The 25,996-nt window shown below is 51.6% G+C and overlaps 1 protein-coding gene across 1 annotated transcript in view; it reads left to right on the forward strand.

The window, feature by feature from the left end:
- The first annotated feature begins 2,256 nt into the window (after positions 1-2,256).
- UNC13A (unc-13 homolog A) overlaps positions 2,257-25,996 on the forward strand; it is a 58,729-nt gene continuing 34,989 nt past the window's right edge. The window contains exons 1-9 of the mRNA XM_021683126.1: positions 2,257-2,405; positions 11,955-11,984; positions 12,617-12,716; positions 14,613-14,730; positions 16,032-16,155; positions 16,795-16,868; positions 17,730-17,784; positions 19,693-19,728; positions 22,611-22,818. Coding sequence (XP_021538801.1) covers positions 2,384-2,405; positions 11,955-11,984; positions 12,617-12,716; positions 14,613-14,730; positions 16,032-16,155; positions 16,795-16,868; positions 17,730-17,784; positions 19,693-19,728; positions 22,611-22,818 — 767 coding nt within the window. The 5' untranslated portion in view covers positions 2,257-2,383. The remainder of the gene's footprint in view (positions 2,406-11,954; positions 11,985-12,616; positions 12,717-14,612; positions 14,731-16,031; positions 16,156-16,794; positions 16,869-17,729; positions 17,785-19,692; positions 19,729-22,610; positions 22,819-25,996) is intronic.

A 25,996-nucleotide genomic window follows, 5' to 3' on the forward strand; every position in this document is an offset into this window, starting at 1 on the left:
CAAGAGTCAGACTCAAAAAAGAAAGAAAAGAAATAAAGAAAGAAGAAAGAAAAAAAGAAGAAAGAAAGAAAGAAAGAAAGAAAGAAAGAAAGAAAGAAAGAAAAGAGTCGGACTCTTAACCGACTGAGCTACCCAGGCACCCTTTTTTATCCATTTTTAAAAATGTGACTATTGGGGCATCTGGGTGGCTCAGTCGATTGGGTGTCTGAGTCTTGATTTCAGCTCAGGTCATGATCTCAGGGTTGGGCTCTGCACTCAGCGGGGAGTCTATTTGAGATTCTCTCTCTCCCTCTCCCTCTGCCCCTCTCCCCCTCATATGTGTGCTCTCTCTCTCTCAAGTAAATAAATAAACAAAATCTTTTAAAAAACAGATTAAAAACTTGAACAGGCATTTCACCCTAAGAAGAAACCAATAATCACATGAAAAGTTCCCCCTCGTGAGCAATAAGAAAGGAATCAAAACCAAAAGGAAGCAACAGTTCTCCCCCTCCATTTTGGCATGATTCAAAAACTGGGAGTATTCCAAGTGTTGATAAGGGTGTGGAGCAACTGAATGCTTATATGGTGCGAGTGTGATAAAAATAGTTGGAGGCATGTCAAAAAACAATTTGATGTTATCTTGTAAAGCTGAGCATGTGGGTGTCCTACAATCCAGCCGTCTTACCCATGTGCACTAGCCTACATTTCTGAGAATGATTATAAAAGTTTGTGGGTTTTTTTTTTTTTTTGGAATAAACTCAAAATGGAAGCAATCTTAAGGTCCACCAACTGGAAAATAGATAAATAATCAAAGGTATAGTAAATCAAGAGGATACTGTAGAGTAGTGAAATATGCATATATTACAGCACACACAGAAACGTGGATGAATATCAGCAGAATTATGTTGACCAAACAAAACAGGTTAGTAAAATATGTGATCATTTTATTCTCATTACATAAAGTCCCCAAACACACAAAACTACACTGTGCATTGTTTGTTGATAAATTTGTGGTAAAACTGTAAAAAAAGTAGGAGAATGAAGAAGAAAATTTGGGGTAGTTCTTCTTTCTGAAGGGAGGGACGAAATAGGGGAGAGGCCCATGGGGTCTTGGACTGTGGTGGTAATGTTCTTTATTCAAGCCTGTCATTGCTGCCCTTTATTCCTTACCTAGGGCTAATCAATACGTAATAAAAATTAGAAAAGCAGTGAGAGTTACAACAATGGGTAACAATATACATTACTATTCCAAGTTCTTTAAGGTGTTAGCTTACATAACATCTGCAATTCTGTGAGGCAGGTCCTGTTATTGTCCCCATTCTACAGATTGGGAAAATGAGGCAAGGTCATGCTAGAGATTAGAGGCAGAGTTGGCTTTTAAGCACGGGCCTCACTTGCAACTAACTCCATGTACATTCTGTGTTTGTGAAGCTCCTTCATGTGTGCTGGGGGCAGGGATTCTGTGGGGCTCAGCTTCTAGTGCTGTTCTAGGCACTGGAGATACACGGTGAACAGGTTTACAGGAACATGACCCACATGGAACTGCCCAGCTAGGTAAGTGGAGAGGCCTGGAGAGCAGAGATGTGTTGGGATGAGGGCTGAGTCAGGGGAAGAGTTGGGGGCTGGGGGAGTTCAGAAGATAGGATCAGTGTGGGGGAGTCAGGGAAAGCTTCCTGGAAGAGGAGATGTTCAAACCGGATATTGATGGATGAACAGGAGTTTGCCAGTTACACAAGGGCGTGAAGGATGGGATCCAGTCTGAATATGTGCAAAGATCCACAGGCTGAGGGGCTTAAAGAGTGAAACAGATATTCAGAAGGTGACCTAGACAGGGAGTGGCAGAGACACAGAGAGACTGGACAGAGAGAGGCTCAGAGGGACACACATGAACAAAAGAGACGGAGAGACAAAAAGAGGAACAGAGAGACACAGGGAGAGAAAGAGATAGAGAAACAGGCAATGAGAGACACAGATGTAGAGACAGAGGAATAGAGGGAAAGCAGAGAGACAGCAAAGGACTCAAGAGAGAGCCAGAGAACCCACAGAGCGACTCCAGGAGAGATGAAAGCACACAGAACCAGTAGGGAACCTGAGTGGGACCGCTCTCTGTCCCTCTGGTCGGGGAGCCCTGGGGGCGGGGAACCCCCACCCGGCTCCGGCCCTTTAAAGCTCCCCCAAGCTTGCAGCGCCCCCGCCCCATCAGGCGTCCCTGGGCTCCGCCCGCCAGCCCGACATCAGCACCACGTCAGGAGCTGTCCGCACCCCCGGTGCTGAACCAAGATGGCCGGCGGCGGAGGCCGGGCCCCGGCGTGAGCTGAGCGCGGGCTGCAGTCCCGGCCATGCCCTAGCCCAGTGGCCGCTAAGCTCTACCTGACAGAGCCGGCCCGCCGGCGACCCCGGAGACATGTCTCTACTTTGCGTTGGAGGTAGGAGGCGAGGCTGCGGGGCTGGGGACCCGCGTGGACCCGGACCGGGCTCGGGGTCCGTGTGGATGCGGCTGGGCTCCTGAGGGGGTGACCCGAGTACACGCGGCTGGACTTTTGAGAGGGGAGCTAGCCCTTGTAGACGCGTCAGGGCGCCTGAGGGGGTGATCCATGCAGATGTAACTGTGTTCTCAGGGGGTCCTGGTGGCCGCTGCTGGGGGTCGTACGGACGTGGCTGAACGCGGAGGCCCTTGTGGACGCCAGTAGGGATCTGAGGCTCTATCTGGCTTCCTAATCTAGACTGGGGAGTCTGTGTAGACCAGGTTATTAGGTGTGGAAGGGGCTGGGCTGGGTAGTTCGAATGAATCGTGTAGGGTACTTGGAAGGAGTCCTGTGCGGTAGGCTGGGCTGTGGGTTCTCAGGGACGTGGACTAGGCTCGGAATTCAAAAAGGGGTGCAGAGGGAGGGGTCTCCAAGCCCTGAGCATGTAAGATTTAGGTAAGGGGGTTTGACCATCAGGACAACGGCGAGCTCTAGGAATCTCCCAGCCTTGGGTGTGAAGAGTCCTGGGAAGGGGCTGGAGAAGACCCTTCCCTACGTCCTGAGAGGGTTGTGACTGGGGTCTGGGGGCGCTTTTCCCGTTAACTCTTTGGACTCCCGAATGGGGGTTGGGGGAATCGCCTGAGGGCCTCCCCACTCCCCGCCCCCTCCCGCACTCCGGAACGCGTAACTGGCCTTCCCCGTAGGGAGCCGACCCCTCGGGGTGCAGTGCCGTCTGCACCCCTCCCGGCATCCTCACCTCACCCACTTTGCGCCGAAGCGAGGGAGGGAGAGGTGGGGTGGAGCTATTTTGGGGCCCGAACGCCATCTGCACCGAGGCCCACGCCCAGGCCCACGCTCTGCGTTGGGGTGGGGGGGGAAGGAGAGAGACACAGGAGGGGCATGATCGCTGCCCCCCACTTCTGAGGCTGAGGTGGGGACGAAGCCAGCCCATCAGGACTCAGGCGTCCTGGGCATTCCAGTTAAGAACTCAGGCTCTGGGAGACGTTGGGCGGAGGTGGTGGTGGCGAACAAGGGTTCGAGGCTTATAGAGGTCTCAACCTGGGGTTTCAAGGACTGGGGTCCACCCCCCTCACTCACACCTACTCCCTTCAAGAAGGCTGAGGTCGGGGAAGAAGTGTGTTGGTCAGGCCTGAGATGTCAGGCTTCAAGAGACTTTAGGCAGCGGGGACTGTGGTGTGTGTGTGAGAGAGAGAGACAGACAGAGAGAGCTGAACCCCGCTTCCGCCTGGACCCCAATGAACAGGCCCAGATCTGGGAACCGCCCCCGCCGCCCCTCCCCCTTCCTCCCCTCCCCCCTCTGTCGCTCCATTCACAAACCCTGCCCCGCCCGCCCGCTCCCTGCTGCGGCGACTTCCAGAGTGCTATCGCGCGGGGCTGGGCAGGCGTGGACGCGGGTGTTCTTAAAGGGACAGGGACTTGCTTTCTCAGAGCTCGGTCCCGACCGTGCCTAATGGTGACAGAAGGGCCCATAGATCAAAAGCCAACTACCCCCTGACCTATAGAGTTAAGGGAGTGGGGAGGTGAAAAGGACCCCCTGGAACCTCCCTGGGCTAGGCCTAAGGGAAGGCGGAGGTGAACGTCCAAACCCCCTATTGGATCCTTCCCCTCCTCTAAGTTGCCTAGCTGTGGGGGCCGGGGCGGGGGTGGGGGGCGCGGCTGGCACTGGAGGAGGCGGTCAATGTGAGTGTTCCTGGCTGATTCTCTCCTCTGCTCCTCCCACCCCCACCCTACCCTGCCTCACATCCTCTAAGTTGGGTTCCTCTGGAAGGTTTGCCTAGTGGGGTGTGTATGGGGGGGGTGGGGAATTTCACCATTAACTCTGACGCAAACAGGAGGCTGGACTGCGGAGGTGGTGTGAAGGAGGGGGGGCAGTAAGAAGGGTGAGGCTTCCAGAAACGGAGGCCTGTGGGAAGAATTGTGTTGGATGATTCTGTGGAAGTTACAGGAAGGGAATCACCAGCAGAGTGGAGGGGTGTTGCTGGGAGGGGCAAGTCTATGGGTGGGGTGGGAAATAAAGCCGGGAGACGTATGGGGGGTGGAAGAACGCTGGGAGAGGCAGAGGGGGAGACCAGGAGAAATAGAGGGTGAAATATTGGGAGGGGCAGGGGTGATGTCCAGAGTGGGAAGGCCAGGGGGCAAGGGGGTGAATGGGAGAGGATAGGGGGCAGGGGAGCAGTGGAGCGGGGCTGGGAGGGTTTTCCATGGGTCTGAGCTCATCCCTGGAGATGAGGAGATACCTATACCTCCAACCAGAGGCCAATTCATATTTGCCCATATCTGTACACACATGCACTGAAACGTCCATACACAGACTCACCCTGTGTGGACAGAAATGCCCAGGGTCCACCAAGGCTCCATGAAGACCACATGCCCATGACACTTATGGACACGTGTGCACATTCATATGTGTGTGTGAACATGTATGTAGGACATATATATAGCCCCACATGTATATAGGACACAGCCACTCTGCCACATAGACATGGCCCCCGAAATATAGGCGTTTGTGTCCACATGCATGTACACAGACATGGGTGTATCCAGGCATGTTTGATTCATGTTCACAATATCTAAGTCACATAAAGATCCACTCATGCCCTGACATACAAGCATGTACCTACATATACCTGTTAGGGCCCCAATCCCAAAAATACATATGTGTACACCTGAGCACATGCTAAGGCCACATGTGTATGTGCATGATGACACTTGCCCGGACATTCAAAGCAGCTCCTTTGAACAGGTGAATGATGATATGTACACACAAGTAAACAAATACACATTCCATACAACTGTATAACACACATATCCATACACATACCACAACATATGTTTCTAATTAACATATCACCTGCAAGTCCTCATATACCTAAACGCACACATACTAGCATGTCCCACATACAGTCACACTGTACTCCCTGACACATATGTACAGATCATCACCTGCATTCAGATGGTACACATAAGCACATGTCCCTCCATGAAAACAAACACACACACACCTGCCTGCCCTGGTAACACTAGCAAATACACATGCAAACACACACACATGCAAACTCTTGCATACATACTCGACACCAACACATAGGAGACCACCTTATACAGGTCTTGCCTCTGCCCCCTCTCATTTCTTTATGTGGAGTCCCATTGCTCCCCCCTCCCACCATCCACTTGCTAGGGCTTGGCAGAATCCTGAGACTGCAAATGCCAAGTGCTACCTGGTTCCTTCATGAATTCATTCATCTATTTACTCAGCAAGCATTAGTTGAGCACCTACTCTATGCCAGCCACTGTTCCTGGAGACCCAGCGCTATTCCTGGCTTCATGCTGGTGGGGTCAGAGTGGGAGGGACAGGGAAGGGCTGAGGGAGCCACGGAAGGTGATATCCAGGGCTCTCTTCTTTTGGAGCTAAGCAGGAGGGACATAGTGCTCTAAAAAAGTGGAGGGAATAGCACGTGCAAAATCATGGTGGTGGGAATTCAGGTCTAGACCTTTCTTTTTTTTTTTTTAAGATTTTATTTATTTATTTATTTATTTATTTATTTCAAAGATTTTATTTATTTATTTGACAGAGAGAGAGACAGCAAGAGAGGGAACACAAGCAGGGGGAGTGGGAGAGGGAGAAGCAGGCTTCCTGCTGAGCAGGGAGTCCGATGCAGGGCTCGATCCCAGGACCCTGGGATCATGACCTGAGCTGAAGGCAGACGCTTAAAGACTGAACCACCCAGGCGCCCCAAGATTTTATTTATTTGACAGAGAGAGACACAGTGAGAGAGGAACACAGCAGGGGGAGTGGGAGAGGAAGAAGCAGGGCTTCCCACAGAGCAGGAAGCCCAACGCGGGCCTCGATCCCAGGACTCTGAGATCATGACCTGAGCCAAAGGCAGATGCTTAACAACTGAGCCACCCAGGTGCCCCAGGTCTAGACCTTTCTATGTGCCTTACAGCATTTTGCCAGGCCACTCAATGTTTTTAAAGTCTCCATAAATATTTCATGAATGACTATTGCATACAATTAGCAAATGCATGTGAGGGTGAGTTTGCCTCAAAACTAATAATATCAACAACAAGCCCATTTATGCGGCATTCTACAAGTATGGTGTTGAGGACTTTTATGCCCATTGCCTTCTTTAATCCTCACAGAAACCCATTTTACAGATGAGGAAAACCAAGGCTTAGGGAGGTTCAACAACTTGCTTAGTGCTCCAGAGCCAGAGGTGTAGCTGTCTGACTCCACAGCCTACTGGGAGTTAGGGGTGAAGGTTGAGCCCCTTCTTGGAAGAAGGGAAACCAAGTCCCTTTCATGGGATGAGAATCTGTCCTGGGAGCACCTTCTTCCTTCAACCACTCAGTAGAGAGACGTGTCATTTCTCCTCGATTCATTGTGGCTTTTCTGCTGCTCCTCTCCCAGGAAGCCTTCACAAATCCCTCTGCCCCTGGCTGCCCTGTTTCTGATACCATGTAGCCAGGGGAGTTTGTATCTGGGTCTTTGCTCTCACTATACTCATAGGATGCCTCTCCAGGGTTGGCTCTGACTCATCTTCAGGGCTGCAGTCTTAGCCCCTTCCCTAAGCTGTACCTCACTTGCCTCCCACATACAATGGGCTTACTCTGTGAGGTGCCAACCAGGACATCCCCAGTCCACCATCCTAAAACCACCACTTCCTGGCAAAGTCCTGTATCCTCTTCACTCCTCAGTGTGCCCATCTGTAGAATGGACACACTAATAGTACCCACTGCCTAGATTTGCTAGAACTCTCCAGTGAGGTGAGGCACGAAGAGCCCTTGGCATGATGCCTGGCCTGTGGAAAGGTTCCGTAAGTGTAAGCCAATGACAGGAAGAATCAATGATGATGTTTTTATTAATGGGGACGAAAAGCTTTCCGTGGGTGTAGGACATTTCCTGAAAACTCACTGCGTTCTCAGGCCTGAGGAGGGCTCAGTAGTACACAGGAGGTAAAAAGGTGTGCCAAGTTCATTGGAGGTAAACGTGCAGGGACAGGGGTTCAGCACCATGGACAGAGCAGGGACAGCGCCCGCCCGTGCAGAGGGGGCCGATCCTAGGACAGGACTGCTGGAGGAGGAAATTCTGTCATTATTTCATTGAACACTATTTAATGAGCACCTACTATATGTCAGGCTTAGTTCTAAGTGGCGGCACCCAGTAAACAACACAGACAGAAATCTCTGTCAAAGTTCTCGGTGTGTTTATGTTTTACACTGTGATCTTCTGTCCGGCTCTGGCTTATTTCTGTCAATGGAGGGTAAGAGCCCTCTCTCCCAGATGAAAGCCAGTGGGACCAGTGTCCTTACCACAAGGCTCATGTAGGCCATCGACATCACATGTAAAACCACCAAACATCTTAAAATCGATTTCTGAATTCTTTGTTTCCCTCCCCTCCCCCCGTCTTGTAGTGTCTTCTGACACCCAGTAAGCATGTCCCAAAGAGGGGCTTTCAGGTGCTTCCCTTGATGGTTGGAATCTACTCTTCATCCGCCCCCACCCCAGGCCTGGCAGGTCATGGAGGAGGTGCCCAAAGACTGGAATTCACTTCAATTAGAATCCAGGGTCATCCAGACCAGGGGCACACTTAGAACCCAACCAAATAATACAAATAGTAATGATACTGGTAATGGTAATTATAAAAATATTGGTCACGACAGCGTAATAATGCCGATTCTAATAATGATGAAAAGGAAAAGGGAGCAGGAAGAGGAGGGAATAAGAGAGGAGGAGGAAGGGGAGAAGGCCCTACTTTGCTCCATTTCCCAGATGCAGAAACTGAGGTCCAGAGCCTGGCTGAGCCTATGGAAGGCCCCAGCCTGAGCCCCTCCTCCCACCGTCGAGGATTCTGCCCTGGCCAGCATCTGCCGTGTAACCACCTTAATCGGTCAGCGCTGATGGGGCCCCCAAGGGCCACGCTGGCTGCTGACAGTCGTGAGGGGGCGTCTCCCGCTGGCCTGTCAGAGGGGCTGGCAGTGGGCTCCTCCCCCACCTGCCACTCCCAGCTGTCGCGTTGCCCACGTCCTCTGTGCCCACTTTATAAATAGCCTTGTGCGTGTGACCAGGAGCCCGCGGGGGAGGGGTGGTGCTTCCGCCCCGGTGACCCCAATACTGCAGCTCCACTCGAGCTCGAGCTCGAGTGGCGCCAGAGAGCAGGGGGAAAGTGGCAGGGCAGAGATGGGATGACTATGGTGGTGAAGGCGACAATGACTCGGACGGTTTACTGATGGGGAAGACAGAAGGAGATAGACTTGGTTCCTTCTCGGAGCCCCACCAGCCCCTTCCTGAGCCCCCTCCTCCTCTGAGCCCCACCCCTGATGACACGGGCTCCTCGGCCTTCCTGACCCCCTCCCCCACCAAGACCTTCCTCCAGTTCCGGAGCTTCCTTCCCTAGTCTTCTCTCCTCTACCCCTTGCCCCATATCCAATATCCCCTCTGAGTTCTCCTCCCCACCCAGAGCCCCTTCCTTGATTCCTCATTTTCTCTCTGAGCCCCCTATCTCACTCGGAGTCTCCCCCTCCTCCCTCTGAGTTCCCACTGATGAACGTACATTGATGTCCTCATCCTGGACTCACTGAAGTGGCCTGGGAGCCTGAGACTGGCCTCAGCTGTCAGAGCTAGAGTGTCCCCACCCCCATCACTCCATCGCTGGTGGGCCCCAACTGAGCTCACTACCCTCCAGCCCACTGAGGCTTAAGGAGGAAGAAAGTGGGCAATCTGAGGGAGTGGGGATGAGAGAGACGGAGACAGATGGGGGAGGGGGGGAGAGAAAGAGAACGAGGAGGAGGGAAACAGAGAGAGACACTCCATCCCCCACCAGGAGGAGAGGAAGGAGGAGACAGTGGATGAATGGCCTCCCCTCTGAGCTCTCTCCCTGGTCTGTAAAAAGGGTTACAGAGCAGGAGCTGTGGGCCGGGGCCCAGGCCAGGCCTGGCTAGACACCAATCAGCCCCTCATCTCTCCCTCCAGCCCTTCTCTCCCCACTCTGCCTCTCCTTTTTGCTGGTCTCCCCTAGAAGACACCTGTGTGCCTCTCTCTTTCTGTGTCTCTGTCTCTGACTCTTGTGACTTGTTGTCTACCCCCTCCTCTTCCTCCCTGCCTCTCTTTCCCCATGTTGATCCCTCCATGTGTGCGTGACTTTCTCAGCCTGTGTCTCTTTCACCGTTCCTCCTCCCTGCCCTGCCCCTGCCTCTGCTTCATCCCTACTCCCAGCTTCACAGTCACCAGGTGTGCAAGCAGGAGCTCCCCCATGGCCTACTTGAAGGAGGTCTGTAGCTCCTGCCGGGTACAGTCCGAAGTGTCCCTGGGCTTCACTCAGCCCCAGGATTGAGGGGCTGGGCAGTTGAGCTCCCTGTGGGCTGAGTGGGGCTGAGGGTATGAGAGGGAGCCAGTGCGACAGGAGCGGAACATGCCTTCAAGAGAGGGGGGCCTTTGCATGTGCAGTTATGTGCCTTGAACAGGAAGGTAAGGAAGATAGCACATGGTGACTGATTTGGGGGTGTGGGAGGAAGGGAGACAGAGACACAAAGATAAAAGACAGAGAGAAAGCCAGATCTAGAAAAACAGAAAGAGAGAGATAGAGTGAGAGAGAGATGGAGGCCCAGAGATGGGGATTCAGTTGCCCAGTTTCACACAGCACTGTAAGCTGAACCTGGCTCGTCTGACTCCATGCTGAAATGGTGCTCATCACTCCTAATATCCCTCTGCACTCTAACCTCTCAAACCCAAACCCAGATGTGATGAGTATGATGCACAACCTATTTGCATTTAAAGTTTGGGTCTTCTTGGGGGCGTTGGCATTGGCATAGGAAGGTGATCATTCTCTCTCCTGCTCTGCAACTCAGTGCTTCTGAGCTTCGATCCCCCGCCCCCCCACCCCACTACCACCAGACAAGTACACCGTCTGTCTGCAACAGGAACAAACAGTATTTACTGACAAGTGTTTAGAACTACTCCACGTTCCCCACCCTTGATGGGAATTCTCTCTTCACTGGTTTCATCCCGGTACTTTTGCAAGACAGAAACTCAAGTGATGAGGACAGAGACATGAACCCAAGATGGGAGGCCACGGCATTTGCCTGAAAAAGGGCTGAACTTGACTCTCAAAAGAAAAGAGAGAATAGAAACACAATTTTGTTTCTAGAAATTTACCCTTCAACTTACCTGTACATACTCTTTAAAACAGAAAGTTTCTACAGAGGGTGTAGAATTGCTGCCATTTGTGTAGGAAATAAAATAATGCACAAAATGCACACGATTGCCGAATCAGAAACCGTCTATCTCTATCCACTACAAGGAACTGGTAATGTTGATTGCACCAGGTGGGATTGTGAGGGCTGGGGTAGAAAAGAGCCTTATTCTCATTGTATGCCAATTTCTGGGTTGCCTTGGATTTTGTAAAATGTGCCTGTATTGCCTACACAAAGAGAAACATTCATTGAAAAGGAGAAAGGGAGAATTGTGGAAAGCAGGAGAAAGGGCTCAGTTTGGGAGCCAGTTTTGGGTGGAGACAGAGTGAATGGTGGAAAAAGATGTTGGGGGCAGCTGCAGGGTGCGAGAGATGTTGAAAGTAAGTTTAATATCCTGTGAGAAAAGCCAGTAAAGAGTGGAATTGCTTCAAGTCACTTGGGACTGTGGGGTGATGTGAAACATAAAGAGACTGGACCACGTGGGACCCTGACGTATATTTGGGATTCATCTTTCATAAGCAAGTTGGGCTGGACAAGCTCTAACAACATCCCAGCCAAGGCTGGGATGTCTCTGTGGGCACTACAGAGCCAGCTCTCTGGACTGTTCCATTCCACCTTGCCCAGTCCCCTTTGAATATTAGACCTCAAACCCCTGGAACATTTGGTAGGACAGAATGAGCTGGATAATTGGGGGAGAAGTCTCACTGGTCTGACAGGTGGAGGGGGTCATCAGAGATTGCCTTTCTCCTCTCTCTCTCCCTCCCTAACTGTTCTCTCTTGGCTGCAATCTTGGAGGGCTTCCTGTGGGAGGCTTCTCCTGTCCCCTGCCCAGCTCCTTCTTTTGAATCCTGTTTGATTGTGGGTAAGGGCACAGCTGGAGGTGGGGGAGCTTTGGGGGAATTTGATGGGGAGGGAGGAGGGGCAGAAATTATGCCCAGTGTCCAGATTTCCTTCAACCCCTAGGTCTGCCTGTGCTCATCTGTCTGATGGCTTCTTTCTCTCCCTCTCATCCCTGCCTCCCTCCACTCCTTCCTGTTTCTCTTCCTTTCCTTGTCTCTTTGTCTCTGTCTCTGATCTCATCTCTTTATCTTGCTTTTGTTTTTGTTTTCTGTTTGGTCTCTTGATCTCTTTTGCTCTCTATCTTTGCCTTTCCTCTTTGTCTCTTTCTTTCTGTGTCTCTCCCCCTTCTGCCTCTCTTGTTATATTTCTATTTTGGTGTGTCTCTCTGTGTCTCTGTCTTTGTCTTCTCCCTACTCTCTCCCCATCTCCCTTCCCTATCTCTGTCTCTCTCCACAGTCAAAAAAGCCAAGTTTGATGGTGCCCAAGGTAAGTGGCCTCTATTCCTACCCTGTCCTGTGTTGTCTGTCCATCTATGTCTTGGAGAGATAGGGGAGGGGGTCTGAGCCAGTGATAGGGGACTTGGGCTGCATCTCTGCTGAGCATCACAGAGTGTCAGACTTGTCCTGGATCCCAAAGTCTCCCCAGCCATCTCCTGGAGAATCTAATGGAGGTGGTGCTCACCCTAAACCAGGGGCCCTTCCCAGGATCCTGAGAGACAGGGTGGGGATGCTTAGATCAGGCTACAGGTGGGAAAAGTGATGCTCAGAGAGTGAAGGGAGTTTCTTACTGTCAATTTTGTTCCACTATCTGGGGCCTCAGTCTTCCCAGCTAAAAACCAAGGCTATTGTACACAGTAATTTCTAAGCAGCAAGATTAGACATCCCTGATGCCTAACATCTCCCTGAACCAAGGCCCTTCCCTTGCACTCTGAGGGACTGGCAGGGAGGGACTCTGGGGTATAGGCAAAAAAACAGCTCAGTATATTGGACATCATTATTGGACTGTGGCCCCAAGTACACGGAGACCCTAGGGCATCACAGCAGGGTCATCTAGAGCTTGGGAAGGGGGATGGGGGGGTCCCTGAGTTCCTGTGCTGACCCCTGCTCTCACCACTACAGAGAAATTCAACACGTACGTGACCCTGAAGGTTCAAAATGTCAAGAGCACGACCATTGCTGTGCGGGGCAGCCAGCCCAGCTGGGAGCAGGATTTCATGTTGTGAGTCTGCAGTGACTGGGCTAGCATGGCCTGGCACCTCGCTGGTCCCACAGAGCAGAGCTGGACACCTGCGTGTCGTCTGGGACTCCACTCCCTCCTCCCTCAGCCCCATGTCCAGCCATCAGCTTTGCCTCCAAAGCACTTCCTAAATCCAGTTGCTTCTCTTTATCTCCATGGCCACCAGCCAAGTCCCCGCTGCCCCACCAGCCTCCGCCCCTGGCCTCCTGCTGCTGCCCGCCTCCTGCCTCCCAGCAATCTGTTCTCCTCCAGGCAGCCAAGGGGATATTTTTAAAACTGCAAATCACATTCTGTCACTCTCTAAACTTGCCCGTGGCTCATGGCTTGTGAACCTCAGAACAAAACCCACACTCCTCTCCACAATACCCTCTTTCCAGGCCTGGCCCCTGTGAGCTGCCAGTATCTCCCTCCATCTCTCCTGGCTCACCTGCCCCAGCCACCTCCACCACTGGACCATTCCTCCAACATGTCCAGCTTGTTCCTGTCCTAGGGCCTTTGCACTTGCTCTTCTCTCCTCCCCGCTCCCCCCAGCAAGGTCCTTCTCGTACTTCGAATCTCCACTGAGTCTCCTCCTCAGGGAAGCCCTCCCTGACCACCATCCCCAAGCTGCGATTGGAGAGTAATTTCAGGCCTAGCCACCAATTATCACTTTAGTCATTTGTGTGATTTCTCGACACATTTCTGGCCCCTGACCCCAGACTGTGAGCTCTAGGAAGCTAGGGCCCAGTTGGTCTCTGTCTCCACTGTTAGTCTCACCCCCCATGCCAAGCACAAGGCTTGGCACACAGTAGGTGGCTCAATAAATATTTGCCTAATAACTGAATGAATTCATGATCTGGATCCTCCCCTCAACCTGGAGCCACTCAGGGCCTCATATTACATCCCATCTTCTCTGATGATGACCAACAACTAGTTCTATGCCCTTTTCTAAGGCTTTGATTAAATCAGTTTTCCCCATAGCCCTGGGAGGGAGGGTGCTATTCTAATCCTCATTTTACAGAAGAGGAAACAGAGGACCAGAGAGGCAAAACCACTTGCTCAGTGTCACACAGCCTATACTTGGCAGAGCTGAGATTTGGACCCAAGCAGTCCTCAAATCCTTGAGCAGAGCTTGGCTGAGGACTAGCAGTGGTGGAGGCTATGAGAGAATTCAGAGTTGGGATCTTGGAACAGAGGAATTTGGGGAAAGAGGGGAGCAGCAGGCCCTACAATTCTAGAGAAGATATGAAGGGGGAGAGACAGTGTGGTCCTCAACTTCCTGAAAGCCAGTTACTGAATGACTAGGTCATAGCTATATGTAAAGAGAATCCTTAAGATAAATCTTTGGTAAATTGGTAAATTCAGTGAACTGGACATTCACCAAGGATTTCCCCCAAATCTGCATATTTCCAGGGTGGGTCCTGCAAGGAAAGTGCTTAGAGGTGGTATCATTCATGTTCTCAGGGGTGTCCCCATATCATTGGATAGAGGTGACTCTGGGAAGGATGGAGGCATCCGGAATGTCCTTATCCTGGGGTAATAGGGAGCCACAGTGGGAGTTTGAGCCTCTTCCTCCCTTAGCCAGTACTCTCAGGGTCTAAGGGCTCAAGGATGAGCCAAGGGAGTTGGGGATGTAGGAGATGTGTGTTATCTTTCCCCACTCCCTCCTTCCTGCTTGTAATCCTGGTTCTGCTGTGATACCCTGAGCATGTAACTTAACCCTTTGGCCTCAGTTTCCCCTCTGTAAAACAAGAACCACTGTGTTATCTTCTTGGTAAGACTCACCCAGGCCTGGGTTTGAATTCCAGTTGGTTGCATGTCCTAAGGCAGGTGAACTGACTTTTCTGAGACTTCACTCCCTCACTCCTACCCCTTCATGTCCCTCCCCTCTCTCCACAGCGAGATTAACCGCCTGGATTTGGGGCTGACAGTGGAGGTGTGGAACAAGGGTCTCATCTGGGACACAATGGTGGGCACTGTGTGGATTCCCCTGCGGACCATCCGCCAGTCCAATGAAGTGAGTGGTGGGCTGAGGGTTGGGGAGGAGTGCCTTGGAGGGACCCAGAGGCCAGTGGCCTACACAAGATGGACATGTATCTCTGTCCCCCAGCAATGTTTGTGATGGTGGCTCCAAAGTCACCAGGGTCTGAACTCCTTCCATCTTGTTGCTCTGCCTTTCTCCCTGTGCAGCCCAAGAGGGCTGCTGGAGGATCGCCATTACATCTGCATTGCCGTCAAGGGAAGAAAAGGTGGCAAGGGAGGGGGCTCACCCTCTTGGTTAAGGGTCTAACCTGAAAGCTGCTCACAGTACTTCACTCACATCCTATTGGCTAGAACTTAATCACGTGGACACTTAGCTGCAAGGGAGTCTGGGAAAAGTAGTCTTAAGCTGCACAGCCCTGGGCCCAGCTGTAAATGTATTTCTATGGAAAAGAGGAGGAGGGTTATTGTGGGTAATTAGCACTTTGTGCAGGGAGAAGGCTACACCAGCCCTGAAGGTACTAGACAATAACCTTGGCCTCCTCCCTGGCCTCCAGGCCTTATATCTCACCCCTTCCACTCAGACACTTCTTGCTGAGCCCAGCGGATTCTTACCACCCTAGGACCTTTCCTTGCCATCCCTGCTCATCTCCTTTGGAAGGCCTTCTTGATGGCACTTGCCTACATTGCCAGTCTCATCTCCCCTACCCCGCCCCCCCAACCTCCACCCTTTATACGCCCCAAGGATGGCTTCTGAACCTTCGAATGTGCTGTTCCCTGGGTTCCAAGTATCCCTTCCATCACTCTCTAAGCTCAGCTCCCATGCCCTCTCCTCAGGAAACCTTCCCTTACTTCCCTTTGAATACCCCCGCCCCCCCCCCCTCCTTCTGGCTCTGCCCTGACCTCTCCAGGCTGGAGGTGAGTGTGTCATGCTCTGTCTCCTGTGACTGCAGGACTAGTTTGGTCACTTGGGGTGGGGAATTCTCCCATGGATGGGCATCAGGATTTTTATTTGAAGCTAGGGCCACATACACTCATGAGAGATGAGACATGGCTGTGCAAGCTTGGGACCACCCCTGCCTGGCCCCACAGGGCCTTCTCTCCGGGTCCCTGCCTCTGGGTTCCTTGGACCCACCATGTTGCTCTGGACCAGAACCTTCTCTCTGAGTCTCAGTTTCTTTGTCTGTAAAGTGTGGGCATGACCCTTGCTCTTAGGGTAAGGGTGAGGTGGGGGGAAGTGCATTTTCTGTGAAAGTAGGGGACCTGCTGGTCAATGTGCAGTAGATCCCTGCTCCATCCTGCATCACTTTGGACCCTGTCACTCACCCCAATCCCCAGGAGGGCCCTGGAGAGTGGCTGACACTGGATTCTCAGGTCATCATGGCAGACAGTGAGATCTGCGGCACCAAGGACCCCACCTTCCACCGCATCCTCCTTGACACCCGCTTCGAGCTGCCTTTAGGTGAGTGTGGGGGGCAAAGGACCCTCACCAGACCCAGGAGAATGGCCAGGCCTGGGTGGGTTCAGACTGCCCTTCATTCTGAGGATGAAGTTTCCTATCTCCAGAGGAGACAGTTTCCCAGTTGCAGTGAGTCAGCGGGACATGCACCTGCCATGTGCAGAGCACACCCCAGCCCCCCTAGGTCACCAACGGGCAGCAAATTCTTCTTGACCCATGGAGCTTGGGTTTGAACTGCCCTGGGCCGGTCCTTGGTGAGGTCCTAGGATGCAGGGTGAGCTGGAGATAGGAGGAGAGACAAACAGAGACAAAGAGACATGTAGAGAAAAACAGAGGCAGAGACACAAAGAGGCCTCTCTTTCTCTCTTGGAAGCAGCTCAGTTCTCTCCACAGCATCTTTCCAGGAACCTATGGTTTCCCCCACCCTTGGAATGCTAGGAGGCATCTCCTCTCTCATCCTCCATTCATTTCCAAGGCAGCTCTGGGGGGTGGGGGGGGTGGGGGGTGGATGGGACACCACCCTGTCCTCCTTTCCTCTTCCTACACCCCCTTGAGACCAGCCCATAGGCCTGCAGGATGCACTGGATGGAGGCTGAGGGGCAGGGAGGGGTTCCGGACTCACAGCCAGGGCTCCGCTTCCAGACATTCCCGAGGAGGAGGCGCGCTACTGGGCCAAGAAGCTGGAGCAGCTGAATGCCATGCGGGACCAGGATGAGGTGAGCGTTGGAGGGGAGACTCTTCTTTCTGTGCCTGTCCCTCCCTCTGTCTCCCCACGTCCTCTGCTTTCTGTCTCTGTTTCGCTCTCCACTTGTCTCCCTCTGTCTGTGTCTCTACCTGGGGACAAAATCAGAGCCTCATTTGGTCCTGTCTCAAAGCGATGAGGACATCAAAGAACATACAGTCCACCAATGATGGAACGATTTCAATCGGCTCGAGTCCTGCCCTTGCCAGATACCCTCAAGGAGACACAGGCCCCCCACAGCAGCCTTTACATCCGCTCTCTGCCCCACACCCCTCAACTCCTCGGGTCATGCTTTTGGACTTTTCAAAGTTCTCCCCCACCAGCCCTGGCCTCTTCACCCCTGTTCTTCCATGACATCCCCCTTCTTCTTGGCTCTGTATTATCACAATGCAAAGACCCAATGGGGCCCAGAAGGCAGCCTTCGGAAGGCGAAGGCTGGGAAGAGATAGCAGGCAAGACCAGAGCTCTCTTCAGTGGGAGGTGGAGTACAAAAAGGCAACACTCATATGATAATAGTTTTTGTCCAAACCTCATCGCTGATCTTTCTTCTGCTCCCTGCCTCAGTTTCCCCCACAGCTCTCTCTTTCACCCACTTCTATTTGTTTCTTTCCCTCATCTGTGTTTCTTTCTTTTTCTGTCTCTGTTTCTCACTGTTTCTCTGTGTGTGTGTGTGTGTGTGCGTATCTTTTCCTGTGGACATCTGCATCCTTCTCCTGCAGACAGAGTGGATTTGGGAGGCAGGGGTAGTCAGGATGGAACAGAGCAGAGGACCATCTTGGTCCTCTGGCTTCTGGCCCCTCCTGAGAGGAACACTCTCTCCTTCCCTCCCTCTCAGTATTCATTCCAAGATGAACAAGACAAGCCTCTCCCTGTCCCCAGCAACCAGTGTTGTAAGTACCTCTCGATTCCTCCCTGGGCATCAACTGAAACCTCATCCCTCCCCTACCCATGACTGTCCTGAGTAACAGGCCACTCCCCTCCAGAGGAACAGGTCCTAAGAGCACACAGTATCTGCTCACGGTGCAGTGAAAAGAAAAGATCCGGGACTTGGATGTGAGTCCTGTCTTGCTCTGTGGTCACAGGCATGCCAGAATCCCTCTCTGATCCATAGAGTCCCTCTCTTTGAAATAGGGCATCTGACAGTGCCCTCACTCTGAGGGCTGTTGGAAGGGCACGGGAGAGTCCTTCTAGAGATTTGAAAAACACTTTGCAGACTCTAATTCCATTCATCAGATCCTGGATGAGGACCTATAACTCATTCGACAAGCTTCCACGGGGCCCACACAGACCCCACCTCCCAAGCAGCCCACAGTCGTGCAGACAATCCTGCTAACACAGGTACAACAGGCACATACAATGCACGAAGGCTGTTTCATCTGCCCGTTGTCTTAGATAGAGAAACTGAGGCCCAAGAGGAGAAGTGACTTGCCCAAGGTCACACACTCAGCAGGAGGCAGAGCTAGGATTTGAACTCAGGGTCTGAGGGATTCCAACTTCGCTTCTCTTTCCACTGCTCTGCATCTATGGATAATGATAATCATGTTCCTCTGGCTACCCCCGCCTCCATCAAGGCTGAAGTTTTCAGGAGTGTTTATCCTCCTTGGCCTTGTGGATACTCAGATGCACCCAGACCAGTTCTCCATGGGCCAAGGAGGTGTCTGTCCCCTAAGAGTGCCCTCTGAGTCCCCCGGAGTGGGGAGGAAGTGACAGATCGTATAGTCTCAGGGCAGAGCCCCACCCAACATTTTGACCCCACCCCACCTTTCTACCTCTTTCTCCTTTTCCATCTGCTTCCCCATCCCCCTCTCATGCCCTTTCACAGTCTCCCCTGTATCCATTGTCGACCCCCCATATGCCCAGGATGGTAATGATGGAGCCCGGTGGGTGGAGGGGCTGGGGGACTGCAGTTGGGGAACCCCATTTCCACACTAATTTGGGGGTGCTATTGAGAAAGTCCTCTGACTTCCCTACCTGGGGAGGGGTCATCACTGCCCTAAGAAATTACTAACCCCCTTCCTGGTGAATGGGGTCACTGAAGGATTGAGGTGGGGACAGTGTCAGGCAAGTGGAGACAGGAGCAGATGATGAAGAACAAGCACATGGACAGGTAGCCTGACGGGAGGGGTGGGTTCGATTTGGGAATGGAGACCTACCCTCGGCATTTACCTCCGAGTTCTTTTGAGAATGTTTCATCACGACCATGTTTTGGAGGAGGCAGCCAAGTGTCAGAGGAGATAGGATTCTGGTCCAAGGCATTTTTCCACCATGCCAGGTGCTGAGGATGAGGGGATGAGGGAAGATGTGGTTCTCTCCCTGGTCCTCAGAGGCTGTGTGACTTTAGGCTGCTCACTCTACCTCTCTGAGCCCTGTTTCTTCACCCATAAAATGAGCAGAATGATTAAGACCCACCCATCAGGAGTGTTTCAAAGTTTAGATTTCCAATTCGGTGTTTCTTTCCTTGTATTCCAGAAGGGGGAGGGAAAGAGTGGGGAGTGCTGACTCCAGAGTTCAGAGTTGGAAAACCCTGGGCCTAAATGCCTCCTTTGTTACTTCCTGGCTGAACTTGTGGCCTCTGTGAAAAATTGGGATATACCCCCAGCCTCTCAAGGTGATGATTGAAGGTGTCACAAATGTCACCGGTTAAAGTGATATTCTGAGAAGATACTCAGGGCAGGAGGGGATTGGGGTCCTGGGGTGGGAGGAGGAGATGGGGAAAATGAGGAGGATGGGGGAGTCCCCCTCCCCATGCCCCCCCTCTGCCTGCTCCCTTTTATTATCTCTGCCCCTTCTCTTTGTAGGCAACTGGAATTATTTTGGCTGGGGTGAGCAGCAGAGTAAGTACTCAGCTTGATGTTCTGGGAGGCCATGGGGAGGTGGGTGCCTTGGCAGCCCTGAGGCCCCCGCTCCACCGCCAGGGAAGCAGGGAGCCTATGACGGGCACACTGGGGCCTGAGGACTGGCAAGGCCCCTCATGTGCCCTCCTGTCCCCTGACCGTTAACGTCTGTCTTGAAGGTCCTGCTCTGTTTGGTGGGGACTGGGCACCATTACTGGGGTGGAGGGATTCAGCTGGGAGGAGTGGGCATTTAGACCAGAGACCTGCCTGTCTCCAGCTGGGCACTGTGACCCCTTCCCTCCCCACCCCGTTCCCCATGTATAATGTCATCTCCTCTCCTGTGACTCCTTCCTCTTTTTGTCTCCCCATCTTCCTCCTCCACCTGGAAATGGGCCCCAATGTCACTTGGTAGTGGTAGATATAGGGTGAGAGGGTTTCAGAAGGGGCAGCTGGGCAGGGACCCCCAGGCACATATCACTCCAGAGACCTCAGCTTCCAAAGTTCCCCACAGTCTTCCTCCAATTTAACCCCAGGGGAAGGAAACAAGTCACCTCTCCCCCCACACACACAACTGGATGCTTATTTACCTCCCTGAGGAATAGCTCCCTTTTCTCCATGTCCTACCCCTTCCAGAGAAATCCAGCCTTCTAGCCTGAGCATGAATCTACCTCCTTCCCTCTACCCCACCCACTGGGAACTCCTCCACCCGGTGCCCTTATCCTGATGGACAACCTCCACTATGCCCTCCCTCCAGGACCAGGGAAACTGTTTACAAATACTTTGATCCAACACAATTTGTCAAAAACCAATGTAGCCAAAATAGGCATTTGGCAAACAAGAAGGCTTGGTAACAAACAGTTTGCCACGAACAAACAATACAATCAAAAACAAAGACGTTTTCGGCCGAAACCAATTTGGCAAAAGCTGATAATTGGGTCAAGAAGAAAAAAGACAATTAGGTCATTTCATCAAAACCAGAGTGGCTAAAATGTCTATCGGGAAGCAGGCAATTTGTTAAGAACTATTTGGTAAAAAGCAGAGTCTGGGTGAAAGCATCCAAGAAAAGAATTCAATAGGAATTCAATAGAAAGCAATTTGCCCCTAAAACAAAACAGTTCGTCAGAAAAAAAATTAATGATCTGCTGAACACACCCACAACCTCATGCAATTTGGTTGGAAACATCTTGGCCTGGTCAAGGACAGTTTGGTAGAAAGAATGCCCATTTGGCTAAAGACTATACATACCCAGGTAACTGGGTAGAAAACAAGTTGGTCAAAGGAGCAATTTGGTGACACTGATGAATTGTCCAGAGTTCCCATGGGGGACTGTCTGGGGTTTCGGACCCCCCACTTCAGGCTTTTATGGCCTCACAGTTACACCCTGATGCCTGCAGATGTGGAAATTCACATCTGCTTCTGCCTAAAAGGCCAGCACTCAATCAGATGGCAGCCGGGTATGACAGGGACAAGATAAAAAGCTTGTAGGTCACAGTGGCCCAAGTCACTTGAGAAACCAGGAAGCCAGAATGACCTTGGTAAGGCCAGCTTTGCTAGCTGAAAATGAAGTTAAGGTTTCTCAAAAGGCAAAATAGGCTTGGGAATGAATCCAACTAGCTCTCTACGTGAAGAGTGAAATCAATTTTTTAAACAGTTTACCACATTTTAAGAAATGGACCTATTTGTCAAATATATAGAAACAGAAATGATTAGCTGGGAAAAAACTAGAAGGTTAAAATAATAAGGCAAGAAAAACACACAAACATCTGGGAAATGAGCAAAAAAACTTACAGGCATAAAAAGGGGCAAGCCGCCTCCTTGGCATTTAATGTCACCAGTAAATTGATGCCATGGTCAAGAGTATCATAGGCCACCCAGTCAGGGTTTTGATTTAATTTTTTTTTTTTGCAACCCATTTGTTTTCAAGTGTTGTTTTTTATTTTATTTTATTTTTTTAGAGAGAGGAAGAGAGAGCACGCGCAAGTGTGCCTGAGTTCGGGGGGGGGGAGGAGCAGAGGGAAAGAATCTTAAGCAGACTCACCACGGAGCGCAGAGCCAGACTGGGCTCGATCTCACAACCCCAAGATCATGACCTGATCGGAAATCAGGAGTGCGCCACTTAACTGGCCGAGCCACCCAGTGTTGCTTTCTAAGTGAATTGAGTCTCTCCCATCCCACCACAATCTAACATCCTTCCACACTGTTCTCTTTTTATCAAGGAAAACAAACCAAACTAAAACGTCCCTTAATTCTTATAAAACACTTGAAGTTCAGCAATTTCACCCTGTTGCATTTTAGCGATAGATTCTGAGTGTGTGGTGATCTTGCCAACCTAAGAATCTAATCCTTTTTGAGGGCTGTAGTATCTGTCAGAGCCTCTTCTTTGTTCCTACACATGTGAGTTCAGATCTAGGATCCGCATCCTCGGACATCATGAAATCTCTGAGGGTTAAAGGAAATAAATACTCCACCTTGTCCTCTAAACGTCCCCCTGAGTGTTTGTGTGACTCACCGCGTGATGGAAAAACTCATCTTGTTTTCAGAAAACCTGGACTTTAGCAAAGTCCATTCTCACATTTGAGCTGAAGGACACTCTCTAATTTGTCCTTGTCCTCCTCACACTGTAGGACCTACCTTGGACCCCAGACTATGAGTTCAGTCTGACCGGCAAAGCAGGGTTTTCCCCTTCCTTATCCTAAAGCCTCTACTTCTATCAACATGGCCCAAGATCCTTCATTCATTCTGGCAAAGATTCCTCTTCTTGGGTTAGCAGCCAGTGAAGATTCCCTAGTCTGAGAAGTCTGAGAGACTGCATTGGCCTCCATGGTGTGCTCTCCCTCTCCCTTCCCTCCTCACTCTCTTCCGTCCCCTCCTCTCTCTTCTAGATGATGACCCTGACAGTGCAGTGGATGATCGTGACAGTGACTATCGCAGCGAGACAAGCAACAGCATCCCACCACCTTATTACACTACATCCCAACCCAATGCCTCAGTCCACCAGTATTCTGTCCGTCCACCACCCCTGGGTTCCCGGGAATCCTACAGTGACTCCGTGCACAGTTATGAGGAGTTCTCGGAGCCACGGGCCCTCAGGTGTGTGATCTGGGGAAAAAGGGATCCACGTGTGTGCATGTGTGTGTATGTGGCTGTGTGTCCCAGAGTGGAGAGAGGAGTAGGGAACTTGGGCAAGATGGAGGGGGAGGTAAGTGGGTCTAGGAAAGCACCATCCATACTCTCTTATAGGTAATAGAGCCCTTTCTTTACCCTTGATCTCGTAAGAAAATCTCCCAAGCTTGGTAAAAGGGCATCTGCTTTGGCTGAAGAAAGAAGGATAAGTCAGGAGGCCCCTGAGAGGTGCCCCTGAAATACGGGGGTGCCTTGCCACTGGGGCACTGGTTTCTGTGTACTCTCTCACTGGGCAGGGGAGGGGCAGGTGGAGGAAGAGACTAGCATTCATGGAGGGTGGTGAGGCATAGCGATATTGGAAGGACTCCCAGCAAGCAGCCAGCTGGTGGTCCTGGCATGGTGCTGCCCAGCCCTCCCTAATGGCCTGACTCTGTGTTTCTGGCTGGCAGCCATGGGCACGGTGACTTGGGAGCTGTCCCTTGAAAGTAGGCTGTCCCTAGATCTGCCCCATAGGTGGGTACCCTGGCCCTCATGGGCCATGCCACTGCCCTGTGCAGGGTGCTGGTCCTCAAACCTAAGAGGCTGACACTCGTGCCTGCCATCCTTCCTCACTGACCTGATCACCCCAGCCCTGGTTTCCAAACAGAATGATGATAAACATGATATTAAGCAGATTGAATGTTTGTAAAGCGCTTAGAGGGGTGTCTGAAAGTGCTACACAGGGACCGTTAGGTACACAGCACAAATAATAGCATTTGGAGGTAACCATGCACCCAGCGCTGGACCGGCACCTTCCCTTCATCATCTCATTTTATTCTCTGGGTGGGAATACTATTGGTCTCATTTGGCAGGCAGGGAATCAAGGCACAGAGAGGTTAAGTCACTTGTTTGAGGTCACACATCTGGTAAGTCATAAGGACTAGTGTTTATGGTGAACCTATTGGGTGCCAAGTTTTGGCCAGGTATGATCTTTGGTTGTGGGTCTTTTTCCTAAATATTTGTTCCTGGAAGAATACATTTCCTTCACGAAAGCATCACTCGCATTCATTTGCATACTCAAGGTAAGCAATTATGGGAATAAAGTTTCAATGTATTGGAAAGAGCTGAGAGTAAGATATGAAATATTAATAAACTATTAACTCCTTTAGAAGAAGGAAAAGTCTTCTCTTGGAGAAAAAGAGCTGGAGAGTGACCATAGCATCAGACCCAGAGAAAGTTCCAGGAAGTGTTTGGTTGGAGGAGTCTGTCTACTGTGAGCATTCCTGGGACAGAATGGGGTGGGGGAGGTTGGAGAAAGAGGAGTCTTCTCCCCTCCTGCTGTGGTCAGGCCACGCAGGGGTGAGGGAGAGGATGCAGAGGCAGAAATGGCCTGTGTTCCCCTGAGAGTGACTCAAGCCACACTCCCCAGCTATCCTATGGCTATGCTGCCTAGTGCTCGGTGATCCGAGAGGCTAGGGACACAGAGCCAGACACAGACATTCCATCCCACAGGTCAGGGCTTGATTGGAAGGAGCGACCGGACTCTAGCAGTGGGGAAGGGTAGGGAGGGCTTCCTGGAGGAAGGCGCCTGGGAGATGGCCCTTGAAGGATAAATGAGAAGTCTGAGGAAGGGAATTTCAGGCAGAGGAAACTGCTCAGCCACAGACTGAGAGGTGCAAGGTGCCAGATCATGCAGGAAGGCCCTTGCGTGGCTAATTCAGGGCCATGGGAGCTAGGGGAAGCGTCTGATTGGGGTAAGAGCTGTGTTGGGACTCAGTATGTCAGAGCCAGGATGGGAGGATGGCCCCAAAGCCAAGCCTGGGACAATGTATGTGGTGCCTGAGGTTGTAGGTGGAAACTTCCAGGCCCCTGTTGGGATCCCAGTCCTAGGCTGCCCCCCCTTACCAGGGAATCCAGAATGTGCTGGGCTGGACTTCAGGGGTATTCATCAGCAGAGGGAGCTTGGAGTCCTTTCCAGCCAAGTAATACCTGCTGATCCCCCACCTGTTTCCTGCCATCTACAGGGATGGGCACTAAAAAGCAATCAATGAAACTCATAAACTAGCAAACAATGGCTAGAGGGAGAAACCCCCATTTTGATTGCTACAGCATCCCTGGAGCTGGCTGGAGAAAGGGGTCACCGTCACTGAGAGTGGAGGAAGTATTTAAGGCAAGGAATGATGTTTGTTGAGTGACTGAATGAATAATTAGAAGGGGGATTAGGGGTGGCCCATGTGTCATGCTGCTTGCCCTCAGGCAGAGATAGAGATTTCTTCCTAGTCATGTCCAGCACGATCCAGGGTGCATATTAGGAACATATAAAGACCTGGCTTGGCCAGAGTGTGGGGGAAAATCACTCACTCAAAGAAGTGACATTTCAATGGGCACCAAGATTTTGCCAAATAAAGCACGTGAGGAAGGGTGTTCCTGGCAGAGGGCACAGCAAGGGCAAAGGCCCAGAGGTGGGCACAAGTGTAGGGTTTTGGAGGAACAGTGAGAAAGCCAATGTGGCTGGAGCAGGGGGAGAGAACGGAGCTCGGAGGGAGATGAGGTGGGGAGGCTGGGGGGTTTGGGCCACCCTGGGTGTAGGGCATGGCACAGATTCTATTCCAAGGTCTCTAAGGAGCCACGGTACGGCTTAAACAGGGAGGTATGCGATTGTCTTTATGATTTGAAGAAGTCCCTCTGTGGCTTCCGTGGGAAGCAAGGACTGTTGGGGATAGGAGTGGACGTTGGGGCTGCATCTGGTGGAGATGGCAGAGCCTGGACTAGGGTGGGGCCCGGGGTGCAAGGAAGTGGATGCATTTTGCATATGTTTTCGAGGTAGAGCTGAGGAGACCCACTGCAGGGTCAGCTGTGAATAGAGGTTGAGGCAAGAAGTGGAGGCAGGGAGACATGGGACCCTGGTGAATGAGGAGGCTTGGTGGTAGGAGGATGAGGTTGTTTCAGGGGCACTAAGTCTCCAAAGGCTGGAGGTGAGGGCACTAACTGGGGTCCCCAGCACGTAAGAAGAGCATTTGCAGTCTCCACAGTACATGGATGGGAGTGACGCACAGTAGGTCATTAATGATCACTAATGTCATCGATCGAGTTTACTGCCTCTACCACCAGCGGAAACATCAGGATAGCCGAGATTTTTGTTTCTTTTGTTCATGGCTGTGTTTCC

The sequence above is a fragment of the Neomonachus schauinslandi genome, chromosome 1 (assembly GCF_002201575.2).
Source record: "Neomonachus schauinslandi chromosome 1, ASM220157v2, whole genome shotgun sequence".
NCBI lineage: Eukaryota > Metazoa > Chordata > Mammalia > Carnivora > Phocidae > Neomonachus > Neomonachus schauinslandi.